The 18016-nt window shown below is 45.8% G+C and overlaps 1 protein-coding gene across 2 annotated transcripts in view; it reads right to left on the minus strand.

Moving 5' to 3' along the window:
* ENGASE (endo-beta-N-acetylglucosaminidase) overlaps positions 1–18016 on the minus strand; it is a 122528-nt gene that overhangs the window by 53159 nt on the left and 51353 nt on the right. For both annotated transcript variants that reach the window (XM_073588065.1, XM_073588064.1), the window contains 2 exons: positions 6075–6234; positions 5555–5658 (listed from right to left, as the gene is read on the minus strand). In XM_073588065.1, the coding sequence (XP_073444166.1) occupies positions 5555–5658; positions 6075–6234 (264 nt within the window). The remainder of the gene's footprint in view (positions 1–5554; positions 5659–6074; positions 6235–18016) is intronic.

The following is an 18016-nucleotide window of genomic DNA, read 5'->3' on the forward strand; positions in this document are numbered from 1 at the left end:
GTAGTACCCATACATTATAGTGCCCAGTCCACTGTAGTGCTCAGCTCATGCTTATGGAGACATAAATCCCGTAAATTAAGGGGACTCTCATTGCTACAGAAATGCCACATATGTGAACGTTAAATGTGGTTCAGGCACACTGTGGAACTCAGACGGGAGGGAGGCACTAGTATTTGGGAGTGCACAAGTCGATGGAATTCTTTTAGTAGGGAGTGAGGAGACATAGCTTTTTTTCCAGAGCCTTTGTGATACCAGTAACGTGACAGCCTCCTATATTTCCGTTAACAGATGACAGACCTGAGTGGGGACTTGCTCTTTTTGTGGATTTAGTTGAAGCTTTTATTGGGAACATTTTGGATCACATTTATCCTGTTCTCTACGCTGAGCACTTATATTGGGGTTTCCATCTAAATCTCTGAATTACATTATTCAGATGAAACCCCCAAGGGATCCAGTCACTATAATGAGGTAGCAGCGTTACCCTGGAGTCCGTCTGGTCTCTGTTCAGCGGTGTCCTTGTTTTCAGATGTGCACAAAACTGTAGTAGACTGCGCTTTTATGCAAATTAAAGACGGACACAGCTGAATCATAGGCCAAACGGCGTCCAAAATGCCTCATTATAGGGAATCTTCCGACGGGAGTACTGTCTAAATAACGCATTTCAGAAATTTACATGGAATCCACGGTGTAAGCGCTCAGCATAGAGTGCAGGATAAATGTGAGCCGAGCCTTACTGCGATCTTTGAGAGACAGAATGAACAAATCAACAGCAGGTAAAGAATTTGTTCTGTTTATTTTTTATGCTATTTCTCGTGCAGTACAAGTGATTAGACAACTTTATTCTTCAGGTCAGTGCGATTACAGCGATACCAGATTTACATAGTTTTTTTAATATTTGGATGCTGTCTCTAAAGACTTTTTATTGCACAAATTTGATCACTATATTTTGAGCGCTATAATTTTTTCTATATTTCTGCCAACAGTTGAAGCTTTTATTGGTACCATTTTTGGTCACAACACTTTTTATTTGCTTTCTATTTTCTTGGGTGGCAAAATAATCAGCAATTCAGGAATTGATTTTTTTAGGGGTTGTGATGCCATTCTCTGTGTGGTAAAAAGTGATAAGGCACCTTCATTCCTTGGCAAGCACAATTACAGCGATACCACATTTTGTTTTTATGGTTTTCAGCTTTTACACGCAAAAAAATTTTTTTTTTCATCATTATATTCTGAGAGGTATAGCTTTATTTTTCCACTGAGGAAGCTCTATAGGGGCTTGCTTTTTGCAGGACAAGATGGTGCTTTTCAGATATACCATTTTTATTTCCTTCGACTTTTTGATCATAATTTTATTCCAGTTCAGCGGTATGATGGAAAAGAATAGTTCTTTGCTTTATTTTTTTTACGGTGTTCTGGATGCTGTGATACCAACTGTGTTTTTTTTATTTTACATAAATATATCTATTTATTGGTGTAACCCCTTAGTGACGGAGCCAAATTTTAAAAATCTGACCAGTGTCACTTTATGTGGTGATAACCCTGGAATGCTTTGACAAATTCAAGTGATTTTGAGATTGTTTTTTTTGTGACACATTATACTTAATGATATTGGGAAATTTAGGTCGATATGTTTTGTGTTTATTTATAAAAAATATCAGAAATTTTACAAAAATATTAAAAAAATAGCAATTTTCAAACTTTCAATGATTATCCCTTTAATCCAGATGGCCATACCATAGCAAAACATTAATAAATAATATTTCCCACATGTCTGCTTTACATCATCACCATTTGTAAAATGATATTTTATTTTGTTTGCATTTTAGGAGGTTTAAAAATGTAGCAGCAATTTTTTTAACTTTTTCAAAGAAATTTACAAAATTATTTTCTTAGGGATCTATCCAGGTTTGAAGTGACTTTAGGGGTCCTATATATTGGGAACCCCCCAAAAATGATACCATTTTAAAAACCGCACTCCCTGACATGCTGAATACTGCTGTCAGGTAGTTTATTAACCGTTCAGGTGCTTTTCAGGAATTAAGACAAAGTGGCATGATAGGAATGAAAAAGTTGATTTTTACCATCTAAACGTCGGTGACTTTTGAACAGGTCAGTGTAGCCGGCAGACTCTAAGGCCGCTATTTGCTCATGAATTGCCATGGCAAACATCAGGACCACACAATCATGATCTCAGGGTGCCGTTGGGGGTAAAGAGGGAGAAACCACACTCGCCAACAGCTGCTGGATTGTCACCTGTATGGGGATGCTAGTCTCTTATATCTCAGGTCAGTTAAAAGACATATTGAAGGTCATTAAGGGGGGGTAATACTTTTTTCATTCTTTAATTTTGTGATTTTTTTGTAAAATATTTTTATAATTTTTTCTTTTTGCTTTGTCCCTCCATGGGATTTTAACTTTTATTACTCTAATCGTTGGTATAATGCAGTGCAATTAGTTTCGAGAGTGTGCTTAGATATAGCATTATCTAAGCATTAATGGGTGTTAAGGCCCCCCGTCACACATAACGATGCACCAGCGATCCAGACAACGATACGACCTTGTCAGGATCGCTGGTTCCTCACTACCTGATCGCTGGTGAGCTGCCAAACAAGCAGATTTCACCAGCGATCAGGACCAGCAAGAACGCTGGTATCCAAGCTAGATATCGGGTAACTAAGCGAGTGTGTCGCTTAGTAACCCGCTGTGTACCTTGGATACCTGCGAGCTCGCGTTGGATGCTGGTATCCAAGGTAAATATCAGGTAACTAAGCGCGCGGCACTTAGTTACCCGCTGTGTACTTTGGATACCAGCTCTGTTATGAATGAGTCACCGTAGGAGGCAAAAGCAGAAATACAAGCTAAGTCCAGAAAACCAGAGAAGTTGGCAACTATCAGATTGCAGACCCCTGAACCTATCAACACAACTAGCAGTAGCCGTGGGGGGTTCCTACGATGCCCTAGACCCCTCGATCACAGCCGGAGAAATACATAGGCCTAAAGAAAGAAAGGGGAAATCTAAACTGCCCCAGAGCAGACCCCAAAGCAATAGGCAGCCCCCAACATATAATGACGGTGAAGCAAGATGAAAATACTAAGGGTGGTTTCACATTAGCGCTTTTTAAGCGCACGCACGGCCAGGGGTAGCTCCGCCCCCGAGCCGGCTCTCTGCCCGGCGTGCCCGCCCCTTGCTTGTAGCGCCGCCTCCTAGCGCACAGCGGCGCCTGCGATCGGCGCACCCTATCTTTAGCATAGGGTGCGCAGATCGTGCGCAGGCCGTGCGCTAGTTGCGCTTTGACCTGCGCTGCACACTTTTGACGGTGCGCCGTGCGCGCCAAAATCCGAAAAGTTTGATTTTGGCGCGCACGGCGCACCGTCAAAAGTGCGCAGCGCAGGTCAAAGCGCAACTAGCGCACGGCCTGTGCATGATCTGCGCACCCTATGCTAAAGATAGGGTGCGCCGATCGCAGGCGCCGCTGTGCGCTAGGAGGCGGCGCTACAAGCAAGGGGCGGGCACGCCGGGCAGAGAGCCGGCTCGGGGGCGGAGCTACCCCCGGCCGTGCGTGCGCTTAAAAAGCGCTAATGTGAAACCACCCTAACACAGACAGAAAGATAGACTGAGCAAAGATGGGGCCCCAAAACTACCTAGATAGGAAAGGACAGGAAGGTTGCTGTCTGCAATCTGCCAAAACCCTATCAAAGACATAAGCCAACCAGCTGATATGAAAAAGGCCCTGAAGCAGCTAGGCTTCAAAAACTGAATCAGCACTCAGGTATTTTCAGAAGACAGAGCTAAATGAATTCAGCACACCCCAGCAGGGAATGGCAGAAATCCAGAAAAACAAAGCAAAAAACAAAGTCAAAGCACAAAAGCAAAAGGCCGAGCAGCAAACTTAGCTTTGGAGGAGCAGGAATTCAGACTGGTCTCCAAGGATCCCACAGGGAAATCACCCGCAGGGCAGAAGGGCGTCGGCAACCTTATATCCAGTCCGTAACTCCACTCAGCCAGTCCTCATCATCAGCCTCAGGTGTTTGACAATCAGGCTCACTACCTTTCTTAACCAGAAGAGGGAGTTCCTCGGGCCTCAGTAATGAAGGGGAAAATGAACTCACAACACAGCTCCCAGCGCGAGCACGCAGGTATCCAAGGTACACAGCGGGTAACTAAGCGACATGCGCGCTTAGTTACCCGATATTTACCTTGGATACCAGCTCCCAGCGTCTGCTTACAGCGCTGGGAGCTCGCTGATCGCTGGTCTCCTGCTGCCACACGCAGAGATGCGTGCTGGCCAGCAGGAGACAAACGATCAAAAAACGGCCCAGGACATTCCTGCACGATCAGTGATACCCGGTGGGGGGGCCGGTCGCTGATGCGTGCCACACACAGCGATATCGCTGGTGAGATCGCTGATGCGTCACAAAATCAGCGATCTCGCTGTGTGTTACGGGGCCTTTAGAGTATCGCGGGGTCTTGAGTAATATACTTGAGTTCCGCGGCTGCATGATTTGCAGCTGTTCGACAGCCACAACATATGCAGGGATTACCAGTTTGCTAGGCAATCCCCTGTGCGTGTGTTACTTGTTACTCGGATAACAACCGAGCATGCTTGAATAACGCTATATCTGAACACGCTCGATCAACACTAATTGCAATGCAATCTGCATTGTAATGACTTATACCAGTCAGTGCTGCACTGACAAAAGCCTCTTAGACCATGCTCAGGGCATGGTCTAACAGGTTTGCCGTAGCTGGCTGACTCTCTGATTGCCAGGACAGCAATAAGGATGACGTTTCTGGCGCGCTGATTGGAAGAGAAAGGGAGCCCCCTCCCAGTGTTCTAAATGCGGTGATCGATATTCTCAGCATTGAGGGGTTAAAAGGCACATTACCAGGGATGTGTAAAGGCTGCTCTTTGTTCTTCTGATCTCATTGTTGAGATGCCTGTGATTAGATCTGACACATCTGCAGGTTCTTCTCAGCGCCTCTGCTTCCATCTCACAGGCAGCAGTGTTGCAATACAGCAGAGGTATGAAGGGCTGTAGCTGCTAATATGTTTGTTTTGAGACAAAGTTCATTTCTATTGCTCCTTGCTAGTTACATGTCTCCCATATGTAACACCATCTTTCATTTAAAATAAGCTCTGGTGGCAGATTCTCACACAGATTAGTGAACGGCCCATAGCCCTGAACCCTTCACTGAATGTGTAGTGCCAGCTGTAGACTTGTCATAAGGGAATCTGTCAACCGGTCTATGCTACCCCATATGAGAGCAGCATGGTATAGGGGAAGATACTCAGCGATGTATCACTTACTAGGCTGGTATGTTGTAGTTTTAATAAAACATAAAAATTATAAAAAGAAAAAAAAACACTGTTTTGTCAACAGTACATTATTAAATCTATAAAAAGCAACCTTGAAAGTGTGTAAGTGGTATTGCTGAAATAGGGGTCTTTGCCCCTACATTATGCTGCCCTCAGATTAGATGGCAAAATGTGGTGACATATTCCCTTTAATCATTAGTTTACTACATATTGTTATGCAGGAATTCTATCATTACCTGTACTGGTTCTCAAGGAACTGTTCCCTATTGAAGCACTCATACACCCATCCTGGAGCAAACAATGCAGCAGAGAAGCCATACTGCCGAATCATCTCCAACGACTGAAACAAAATGCATTTTAGACTGTTAAATACCTAAAAGAAGACACCGAACTGAATTGATGTTATTGCATTTGATGTAAACAAGTTGTACTAATCTGTCAGTGGTGGTCAAATATTGCAAAAGATAATAAATATTGTTTGTGGGCGAAACCACTGGAATGTACAGACCTGCAGCACAAACAATACGTCCACAAGCGCTCCTGCTCCAATTATGCAGATTATACATTGAAATGCCAACCTAAGAACCAAACCCAGAAAACCGAAAAAAGCTCTTCTTGCACATGACTCACATACGACCAAATTGTTACAGAAATAACACTAATCTATTGCAAAGTTTGCACTCTTACTACATATGCTTGTGTAAATGTGGAGAAAAATACTATAGAAGCAGCTAAACAGAAAAAATAATGAGTTACCTTGAAAGTTTCAAACTTTCCCCCGACAACATCTCCCCGAGCGAAGATATCCACACCAATATAGACATCTGTCTTGCGTGGCTCTGCTGCCATGCGCTGCAAGTGATCCTCCTTCCAATTGTAGTTTGTAAAAATTCCATCGCATGTACTAAAAAACTGTCTGAAGACAGAGAATATATAACAATTGTTAATGTACATTAAAATTAGCCACCTAAATTAGAGCTGCTGTTAGGAGCTGCTCACAGCGCATTTGGCAGGGTGCTCAAGTCTCCGTTAAGTACTTCCTTCTGAATCTCTAAGAAACGGAAATCAGACGTTCCTCAGAGTTAACAAAAACGGCAGATGGAGTCGAGATGATGAAACTTTGGGCTCTTTTTGCACTTCTTTCTGGTGGTGTTAGTCTTTTCAGACATGCACAAGAATGCAGCCTAGACTGTAGATTCAGACTAAAGCCCTATGTGGAGACAAAAATGCCATTCAAATTGCAATTCATGACATTTTACAGCTTCTGTTGGGAGTTTTTTTTTTGCATGATTTCCCATGCTACACCACTTTAGGCCTCCATTGGGTAAATGGGGGAATATTGATATATAAAGTGCCTTGAAAAAAGTATTCATACTCCGTGAACTTTTCCGAATATTTTCATGCTCTACCCAAACAAATATATTTTAATGGGATTTTATGTTGTATGCCAACACAAAAGTAGCAAGTATTTGTGAAGTGTAAAGGAAATGATACAAGTTTTATAATTATTTTAAAAATATAGATCTCAAAATTTTGATGCACACTTGTATACAGCCCCTTGACATTAGATACCCCTAAATAAAATTCTGAGTGACCAAGTGTCTCCACATGTCACATAATTAGTACATACAGTACACACCTGTATGGAAATTTATCCTCAGTATTACTACAGCTGATCTGTGAAGGCATCATAGGTTTGTTTGAGAACATTAGTGATCAAACAGTATCATGAAAACCAAGGAACACAATAGACAGATCAGGGATAAAGTTGTGGAGAACTGTAAAGGGTTAAGTTAGTAAAATAGACCAAGTGCTGAACATCTCACAGAGCACTGTTTAACCCCTTTCTGACATTGGAAGTACTATTCTATCCATGTAACCTGGCACAATTTGATCATTGATGGAATAGTACATCATCGCGATCGGCCGCGCTCACGGGAGGTGCGCGGCAAAGTGTCAGTTGATTCTCACTTTAACCCTCGAAATACTGCGATCAAACAAGATCGCAGCATTGCAGGAGCTAGCGCAGGGCTGACAGCCCCTATGCCTTTGGATCGGAGACCCCGCGGCGTGACGCGAGGTCCCGATCGCTGCCATAGTGCCATAATGAGCGGATGTCGTCATGACGACATCCGGCTCACCAGAGATAGGGAACTTGGGAAATTTGCTGATCATGCAAAGTGCATGATCAGCAAGTCTCCCTGTGTCAGTGCAGTGCTGACAGCTTCTATGGTATGCAGATGCTGCTTCATCTGCATACTATAGAAGCGATCAGCATGCAAAAAAATGATTGTCCGATAGTGGGACAAAGTGTAAAAGTTAGGAAAAAGTAAAAAAAAAAAAAAAAATTAAATTGTAAAAATATAAAAAAAATCTATATATTCTATCAATAAATAAATATTTGAATGAAAAAAAAACCTAAATAATAAAAGTACACATTTGGTATTGCTGCGTCCGCAATGACCCGACCTATAAAACTGTCCCACTAGTTAACCCCTTTAGGCCGGTTTCACACTAGCGCTTTTTCAGCGCGCGCACGGCCGGGGGTAGCTCCGCCCCCGAGCCGGCTCTCTGCCCGGCGTGCCCGCCCCTTCCTTGTAGCGCCGCCTCCTAGCGGACAGCGGCGCCTGCGATCGGCGCACCCTATCTTTAGCACAGGGTGCGCCGATCGTGCGCAGGCCGTGCGCTAGTTGCGCTTTGACCTGCGCTGCGCACTTTTGACGGTGCGCCGTGCGCGCCAAAATCCGAAAAGTTTGATTTTGGCGCGCACGGCGCACCGTCAAAAGTGCGCAGCGCAGGTCAAAGCGCAACTAGCGCACGGCCTGCGCACGATCGGCGCACCCTATGCTAAAGATAGGGTGCGCCGATCGCAGGCGCCGCTGTCCGCTAGGAGGCGGCGCTACAAGGAAGGGGCGGGCACGCCGGGCAGAGAGCCGGATCGGGGGCGGAGCTACCCCCGGCCGTGCGCGCGCTGAAAATGCGCTAATGTGAAACCGGCCTTAGTGAGCACCATAAAAAAAAGAAAAAAAAAACAAACAATGCTTTATCATCATACCGCCGAACAAAAAGTGGAGTAACACGCAATCAAAAAGATGGATATAAATAGACATGGCACCGCTGAAAATGTCATCTTGTCTCGCACAAAAAGAGCGGCCATAGAGCTCCATCAGTGGAAAAATAAAAAAAGTTATAGCTCACAGAATAAAGCAATGCAAAAATAAAAACTTTTATAGAAGAAATAATTATTATATAAAAGCGCCAAAACATAAAAAAAAATATAAATGAGGTATCTCTGTAATTGTACTGCCCCAAAGAATAAAACTGTCTTATCAATTTTACCACACACAGAACGGTATAAACGCCCCCTTCCCCACCAAAAAAAAAAAAAAAAAATTCTGCAATCAGAGCCCCGCTAGCAAGCGAGCGCTCACGGTGCTAGCGGGGTCTCACCGAAGCCACCGCAGCTCAGCCCGCCTGGGAAAGGAGCTGAGTGACCGAAGGTAACCTCTATGACATCAGCTCCGGTTACCGACGCTGCATTCCCAGCTGCTCATTCACCAGTGGTTTTCAGCCGGGACGGTTGCATCTTGGCACCGTCCAAGTTGAAAACTGTATATCCCCCAGACATGGATTATGGAGTGGGACACAACAATGGACAGGTATGGTATATTGTTGCTTTTTTATTTTATTTTTATTACAGGAGATCAAGGGCTTTGCTTGGATTAGGCGTGGTTGTAAGTATGCTTTAATTCAGATTAATAAAGGAGTCTGTGGCATTATATTCAAATAAAGGACTTTATTCTGGGTGCCTGTATTTATTTACAATACAACTATAGGATTAGTAATGGGGGTGTCTTATAGACAACTCTCCATTACTAAGCCATGGACCCCACAAATATTACCCCACTTGCCACTGCTACAGGGCAAGTGGGAAGAGTTGGGCAAAGCACCAGAATCGGCGCATCCACTAGATGTGCCTTTTCTGGGCAGATGCGGGCTGCTATTTTTAGGCTGGGGGGGGGATCAATATCCATGATCCCTTACCAGCCTGACAATACGAGCCCCCAGTTGTCTTCTTTAGTAGGGCTGGTTGTCAAAAATAGGGGCGACCCCACGCCGTTTTTACTAATCATTTAAATAATTTAAAAAACAGCGTGGGGACCCCTCTATTCTTGATAACCAGCCTTGCTGAAGCTGACAGCTGAGTTTTGTCTGGCTGGTTATCAAAAATAGGGGGGAACCACAGCATTTTTAATTACCGTATGTATTTACAGAGCAGGATCTGCAGATGAATACTCCCATCCGCCGCTCCTGCTGTCACTGTTATTAGCAGCAACAGGGGTAGAATGATGAGAGAAATAGTCAAATCAGCCACCACCTGCTGTCTCTTTTATTACTTAAATGTAACTCATCATTCGCTCCTGCTCGCGCCGATCACCGGCAGAGCAGGGGAGAATGGAATGATGAGTGCCGTGTTCAGCACCCACTGCCGGGGAACAAAGCTTACTGTAACGGTTCTTCCCAGGCGCCGATGCGTGTCACATGGATGACATCATTGTGAGTTATGTGTATGCTCGTCTGCGGGAAGTTTCATGGCCAGTACTGACATTAAAAAACGGACATGTCAGCATATTTTGCCCACGTACAAACGGTCCATGGAAACACACTGACATGTGCACAGACCCATTCACTTGAATAGGCAAACAGCGCTCCTTTCCTCCTGAGTCTCTCCGCATGGCTAAGTAGTATTGTACAGCAACATAAGGGGTATTGCCAGGTTCAGCAGAAATTGTGGGACAAATTTTGGTGCCATTTTTACCCACATCTTGTGTGAACATGTAAAATCTTTGGCTAAAACAAAATTTTGATGGTAAAAAGTATTAAGTTACGTACCGGTAACGGTATTTTTCGGAAGCCCATGACAGCACCACAAGAGAGGGGATCCGCCCTTCGGGAACAGGAAACCTACAGATACAAAAGGGCGGCACCTCTCCCACGCATCAGTTGGATTACAGAGCTTGAGAGGCTACCATGGCTAGTACACCGCATATACACAATATATACAACCTATCTATCCTATTTACAATTCTTTAAACCATCTCCCACATAAGGTGAACTCGCGAAAACCCTCCTCTAAAGGGGTGCACCCTTATACGTGAACAAGGGAGGGAACTAAGGGTGCTGTCATGGGCTTCCGAAAAATACCGTTACCGGTACGTAACTTAATACTTTATTCGGACTCCCATGACAGCACTACGAGAGAATAACAGAGATGTAAACTAATTTAGGGAGGGACTACAGCCTGCAGCACCCTTAGCCCGAAGGTGAGATCTGAGGAGGCACCCATGTCTAACCGATAGTGGTTAAAAAAGGTGGAAGGAGATGACCAGGTGGCCGCCTTACATATCTGGTCAATTGATACTCCCGATCTCTCTGCCCAGGATGATGCCATGGCACGAGTGGAATGCGCCCTCAGGGTCTGTGGAGCCGGACCGCCACCTGCTGTGTAGGCAAGAGAGATAGCCTCCCTAATCCACCTTGCTAACGTGCGCTTTGACACTCTATACCCTTTCCTGGGACCTTGGAAGGATAAAAATAATGCGTTCTCCTTCCTGCAAGGATCTGTGGCTGCTAAATATTTAAGTAGGCATCGCTTAACATCTAGAGCCTGAAGTTTTTGTTTGGATTGGTTGGATTAGGGAGGAAGGAAGGCAGAACTATCTCTTGTGTCTTATGAAAATGAGATGCTACCTTGGGAAGGTATGCCGGGTCTGGCCTTAGGATTACTCTATCCTGTAAGAATTCTGTGTAAGGGGGCAATCTGGAAAGTGCCTGTATGTCGCTTATTCTACGTGCAGATGTTATTGCTACCAAAAAGGCTGTCTTAAGTGATATAATTTTTAGTGAAGCAGAATCCAGAGGTTCAAACGGTTTCTCTGTCATGGCTGTCAGGACTAAATTTAAGTCCCAAGGCATACACCTATCTTTGAGTATGGGTCTCGATCTGGTAACTGCCTTAATGAATCTCGCTACCCAATGGTTACCGGCAATGTCGCATGCAAATAGGGCCCCTAAAGCTGAAACTTGTACTTTCAATGTACTAGTGGAAAGGCCCAACTCAAGACCCCTCTGGAGGAATTCTAGAATCTGTTTTACAGGTATTCCATCCCTGATATTAAACTCACAGGTGGACAGGAATCGCCTCCAGGACCTGTGGTGGTTTGTTTCCTACTTTTTAGGAGTGTATCGATTACATTTTTTGAGAACACTCTATCCCTCAATTGTGTCCTCTCAAACACCATGCCGTCAAACGGAGTCCCGCTACTTGTGGGTGGTTGACTGGCCCTTGGTAGAGATCTGGAAGGTTCGGCAGTACCCAAGGATCGCTTACTGACATGGTCCTCAACCATGCAAACCAGGTCCTTCTGGGCCAGAAGGGGGCAATCAATATGACCCCGTCTTCCCTGATCTTCCTCACTACCAGAGGTAGAAGGTTCAAAGGCGGAAAGGCATAAGCCAGCGAGAAGTCCCATTTTATTAGGAGGGCGTCCACTGCCAGTGGATTTTCCCTGGGATTTCGGGAACAGAAAGATTTTTCCTTCCGGTTTTCCTTGGTGGCAAAGAGGTCCACCTCCGGTTGACCCCATTTGCGGACAATCTGGTTGTAGATGTCTGAGTTTAAGGCCCATTCTCCCTGCCTTAGGGCCCTGCGGCTTAGAAAGTCTGCCTTCATGTTGTCTTTTCCACTGATGTGGAGCGCGGTTAAAGATAGAAAATTTTTCTCTGCTATCTGAAGGAGACGTTCCGTTATCCGCATCAGGGCGTTGGAGCGGGTTCCACCTTGGTGGTTAACATAGGCTACCGCTACCTGGTTGTCCGAGAGTATCCTCACATGATGGCCCTGTAGATACATAATGAGTTTTTTAATGGCTAATTCAATCGCCAGCAGCTCCCTCTGGTTAGATGAGAACTCAGCATCGGAGTCCCACTGTCCCTGTACCACTATGTCCCCCATATGGGTCCCCCAACCCCAAGGACTAGCGTCTGCCGGATACAGGGGGACATAACTTTTTGGGGCATGAATCTGGTAACGCGCCTGCACAGAGTGCGCATTCCCTGTGTCTGGTTTTACTCGTAGCTTTCTTCCCCTAGAATAAAACACAGAAGGAGGCCCCGTCACTGAGTGAACATTCACGAAGATCACTTACCAGTGCCACAATCAAGTACCGGAGAATGAGGGGGATTTTTCTCAGTCGCTGCTCCTGTCCACCTAGAGGAGCTTTTATGACTGGACAGATCACTTCGTCCCGGACGCTCCTTACTGTCACGGGCCTCTTTTTTCTTTTGTTTGACCTGCCTAAGGTCATCCAGGGGCGGCAGTGAAGATTGTCGCTGTTGCCGCCGTTGCTGCTGCTGCTCCTGATCGCTCTCCATTACTGGCTTGCAATAATGTGGCCAAGGCAAGGCACCCATCTAGGGTCCTGCCTATATACCCCTCCTCCGGACAGCAGATTTCCTCTTGCTGCGCCCTCCCCCCTAATAGGGCCCCCCTCCCCAGCTGGCGCCGCTTTGGGCAGGGGAACCGGCGCTTACCGGCGTCCTCCCGATGGGCGCCGCCATCTTGGGTCCCCGCGCCTGCGCAGTGGCGCCGCCGACCCGGAAGCACCCCGAGGCTCAGCCCCTTGACGTCACCGCGACTCCGACGTGACCGGAAGTCACGCGGGACGCCCGGGCGCTCCACCATGGAGCGCTCCCCGGCCCCAGCGCCCTGCAGCTGCGCCGGCCCCCCTCAATCCCCCGCGATCGCGCCGCCGGAGCTGGGGCGCACATATGGAGGACCTCCTCCGGATGCCGCTCCCTGCTGTATCCACCACCGCCTTGCCACCCATCCTGGGCCACCGTGGCATCCTCCAGGAGCTCCGCACCAGGCCGAGGTAGGAGACCCCCTCGCTACCTGTACCGGCCGGCAGGCCTGGGATCCGGTCTGTAGGATCCCGTCCCCTCAGGAACAGGAAACCAACTGATGCGTGGGAGAGGTGCTGCCCTTTTGTATTTGTAGGTTTCCTGTTCCCGAAGGGAGGATCCCCTCTCTCGTGGTGCTGTCATGGGAGTCCGAATAAATGTAGTTCTTTTGTGCTTACTGCCCAATGGTATAAAATTCTGCAACAAACCCATGGTGTCAATATGATCACTGCACCCCTAGAAGAATTCATTGAGAGTTTAGTTCGTAAAATGGGGTCACTTATGGGGGGGTGGTTCTGCTGTTTTGGCACCTCATGAGCTCTCCCAGTGGGTCATGGCACCTGCAAACCCTAACAGTAAAATCTGGCGCTCCTTCCCTTCTGAGCTCTGCCATGCGCCCAAACAGTGGTTTACCCCCACATATTGGGTATCAGCGTACTCAGGACAAATTGCACAACAACATTTGGGGTCCAATTTCTCCTGTTACCCTTGGGAAAATAAATTGAGGGCTAAAAAAGTTCATTTTTGTGAAAAAATTATGATTTTTTTATTTTTACGGCTGTACGTTATAAACTTCTATGAAGCACTTGGGGGTTCAAAGTGCTCACCACACATCTAGATAAGTTCCTTAGGGGGTCTAGTTTCCAAAATGGTGTCACTTATGGGGGTTTCCACTGTTTAGGCACATCAGGGGCTCTCCAAATGCGACATGGCGTCCGATTCAATTCCAGCCAATTTTGCATTGAAAAGTAAAACGGCGCTCCTTCCCTTCTGAGCTCTGCCATACGCCCAAACAGTGGTTTACCCCCACATATGGGGTATCAGCGTACTCAGGACAAATTGCAAAACAACTTTTGGGGTCGAATTTCTCCAGTTACTCTTGGTAAAATAAAAAAAATTGGATCTGAAGTAATTTTTTTGTGAAAAAGTTAAATGTTCATTTTTTTTAAAACATTCCAAAAGATTCCTGTGAAGCACCTGTAGGGTTAATAGACTTTTTGAATGTGGTTTTGAGCACCTTCAGGGGTGCAGTTTTTAGAATGGTGTCACTTTTGGGTATTGTCTATCGTATTGAACCCTCAAAGTGACTTCAAATGTGAGGAGGTCCCTAAAACAAACAAAAAAAAAAAATATAAGATGGTGTTGTAAAAATGAGGAATCGCTTTTGACTTTTAACCCTTATAATTTCCTAACAAAAAAACGTTGGTTCCAAAATTGTGCTGATGTATAGAAATGTGGGAAATGTTACTTATTAAGTATTTTATGTGACATATCACTGTGATTTAAGGGCATGAAAATTCAAAGTTGGAAAACTGCGAAATGTAACATTTTCGCCAAATTTCCATTTTTTTTCACAAATAAAATTCAAAGAAATTTTACCACTATCATGAAGTACAATATATCATGAGAAAACAGTGTCAGAATCACCAGGATCCAAAGAAGCGTTCCAGAGTTATTACCTCAATGGGACAATGGTCAGAATTGCAGTAATTGGCCTGGTCATTAACATGCAAACCACCCCTGGGGGTAAAGGAGTTAATCCATCATCCAAAAATGTAAGGAGTATGGCACAACTGCAAATCTAACAAGACATGGCCGTCCACCAAACTAACATCCCAAGTCAGGAGAGCTCTAATTAGAAAAGCAGCCAACAGGGCTGTGGTCACTCGAGGAGCTGCAGAGAGACAAGACTCAGATGAGAAAATCTGTCCACAGGACAACTATTAGGCTGGAGTCACACACAACGTATAAAAATACAGTCCGTACTTTACAGCCGTAATACGCAGAAATGGTCCCTAAGTAGTGATCCATATGTCATCCGTTGTCAGGGTATGACCGCGTATTTTGCCCATGTAAGCATCCGTATGTAATCCGTATACCGTTTTTTTCTCGCAACCTTGCAAAATGGACATTTAACGGTTTTGAGGCCTGCACATAATTTAAATCATCAGCAACCCTTTTTATTGCCTCTCCACAAAGTGGCAGCCTCCAATCTGTCCATTTTGGTGCTGTGCTTGTGTTGGTGTCTTGCTGGTTGTTTGCAAACACGTCAGACACACTTCAGTTCACCCAAACTGACCGTGTTCTGTACAACTGGGTTTTGTCCCGCCGCTTTGGCCAGCCATACCCAGTGATTGTGGATCCGAGGAGGAGGAGACGAATGTGGGTGCATCCGCATTTGAGACAACGCCTCAATAAAGGCCATTTTCACAGGCTTTATACAGCTCTGAGGACACATCCCAACAAGTTTTTCCTCTATTGTCGGATAACCATTTCTACCTTTGATGTTTTGTTGGAGACAGGGCGCCCAGGGATCACCTTCCAGGACACCCGGATGCGCAAATGTATCTCTGCGGAGGAGCGCCTTCTCCTTACGTTACGGTATGTATTCCTCAGCTACAGAATGTATGTAGATGATTCGTTTTCTAAAGAATTATCTTACTCAGTGACCCCTTTTTTGCTGAGTGACATTCTTAATATTTCCCAAATCTATTGTCTAAGTAAGAATACTATGATGTTTTATTACACATGACATAGCCGTGTTACGCGTGTATATGTAGTGTAAGCCTAGCTTCTTAGTTACCCACTGTTCTGGTGATCTATATGCAATGTGTGCATCTTTTAGCATGTAGTAATGTATATATTTTCTCGATTTGTTTAATTGTAGGTTGAGGTGTAGGCGCACGTGCAGGAGGAACTTCAGATCCTAATTGAGCAGGCACATCTGGGTGAGGGGTAAGGCAGAGACGGTTATGGGGTGAGAGCTGCCACCTCTCAAGAAACTCAAACACCTCATATGGGGTATTGGGGTGTGTGCATGCATCAATTAGGATCTGAATGGATCCTCAACACACATAGCCTCACCTCACGGGGTAGGGGACAGAGGTACCGGGCCAGGCTTCAGGAATATGCCTCTTCACCTCATCCTGGGCAGCCCTGGACAGGTAACTGAGGACACCTGTGTCTACATGCCTCCGGGTATCAGAGGCAGTGTTATCTCTTCTATGTCTCCCACGGCAGCAGGCTGGGGGAAGCCCTCAAGACGGACAGTAGGACGGCTGCTGGTTTCTTCAAAGATGCCAGGTGCTGGTGGATCTGCTGGTTCTGGACCATGTACACAAACAGATGCTGGCCCTGTTGCTGGTGGAGCTTGGGTGTTGCAAATGGAAGGCTCAGAATATGGGCCAGCCACCTCTTCACCTCCCCCAGAATCCGACCGTCTCCCTCTCTCTGAGGTTGGACTGAGTTCTGTTAGGAAATGTAATAAAAAAAAAAAAAATGTAGCTCTGACCCTAAACAGCATATGTGTCATGTGGTGTGATGTCTATACTTACGGTCTGAGATCCATAATTGGTGCCAAAAAAGACAAGCGGTCAAAATAAATTTGCGCTTGGTCTGTGCTGTTGCCCCACTCCTGGCCCTCTGCTGTCTTTCCCGCCGGTACTGGTCGCGGATGCTGCACCAGCGTCTCATCACATCCTCAAGTGCAATGTGAAGGCAAAATGTAATTTTACCTTTGGGAAATGTGCCAAGCAACTTTATAACATTTCATAGTCATGTGGCCTAGTAGGGTATGCTATATTTCCTAAATTTTCTATTACAAACAAGGATAACTACACACACAGTATAGGATTTTACGGGCTACTTTGAAAAAAGCTTAGTTCTGGCCTTTAAGATGATTGATAAAAAAGGCGATAAGTTAGGCTAGCGCTCTCAGGCGCAGCGCAGGGCCGCCACTAAGCCCCGCCCCCTCTGGTCAGTTCCTCCTCTGATTGCATGACGCTGCATGCGATCAGTGTACCCTATATTTAGCGCTGGGTACGCTGGTATGATTTTGCTGGCTCTGCGCCCAAAAATGTGCTGTGCTGCATTTTTGTGCACTTGGCGCAGCGCCAGCAAAATCATACCAGGGCATGACTAGCGCATGGTCAGCGTACCCAACGCTAAATATAGGGTACACTGATCGCATGCAGCGTCATGTGATCAGAGGAGGAACTGACCGGAGGGGGCGCGGCTTAGCGTGAAACTAGCCTTACTCATTTGTTGCTGCTCCTCACATGGCCGCTCACCAAAATCTGTAAACATCTGGCCACAGATGCGCCTCCATGCCGCCTCTTTTCTGGCCCGGTCTGAATAATGGGCATCCCGTTGGTCCCAAATTTCAGGCCTTTCCTGGACCAAAACAATTAACAGCTCCACATTAATGTGAGTAGACATGCTGCTGGACTCCGTGGAGGCATGCTTCCTGGATGTCTGGAGCACTTTTTGAGCTAATTTGCATGTGTAAGCTTCCTGATAATGGATTGGCCCATTTCCTGTCAACAGGAGAAGTCTTGCGTATTTCTCGCTAGTCACACATGTGGTCCGCGTGTAATGCGTTATTTTTTATGCGCACTCATAGACTTGCATTGGCGTACTACGGGCGTAGTACGCTGACAATCGCAGCATGCTGCGATTGGCACGGCCTGTAAAATATACACGAGAAATATACGCCTGATGGGAGCTACCCCATAGAGAATCATTGGTCCGTGTGCAATGTTTGATTTTAACGCCTCTCACTCATCCGTATTACAATAAGCCATGTAAGGGACACTGCCGGCATGTGGAAGACAGTGCACTGGTCAGATAAGACTAAAGTGGAACATTTTGGGGTAAATGCAAAAAAAAAAAAAAAAAAAGTGTGGTGGCAAACAAGCACTGCACATCAACCTGAAAACGCCATCTCGAACGTCAAA

Source organism: Dendrobates tinctorius, unplaced genomic scaffold (genome assembly GCF_039654945.1).
Source record: "Dendrobates tinctorius isolate UK_male_01 unplaced genomic scaffold, ASM3965494v1 ptg000103l, whole genome shotgun sequence".
Classification (NCBI taxonomy): Eukaryota; Metazoa; Chordata; class Amphibia; order Anura; family Dendrobatidae; genus Dendrobates; species Dendrobates tinctorius.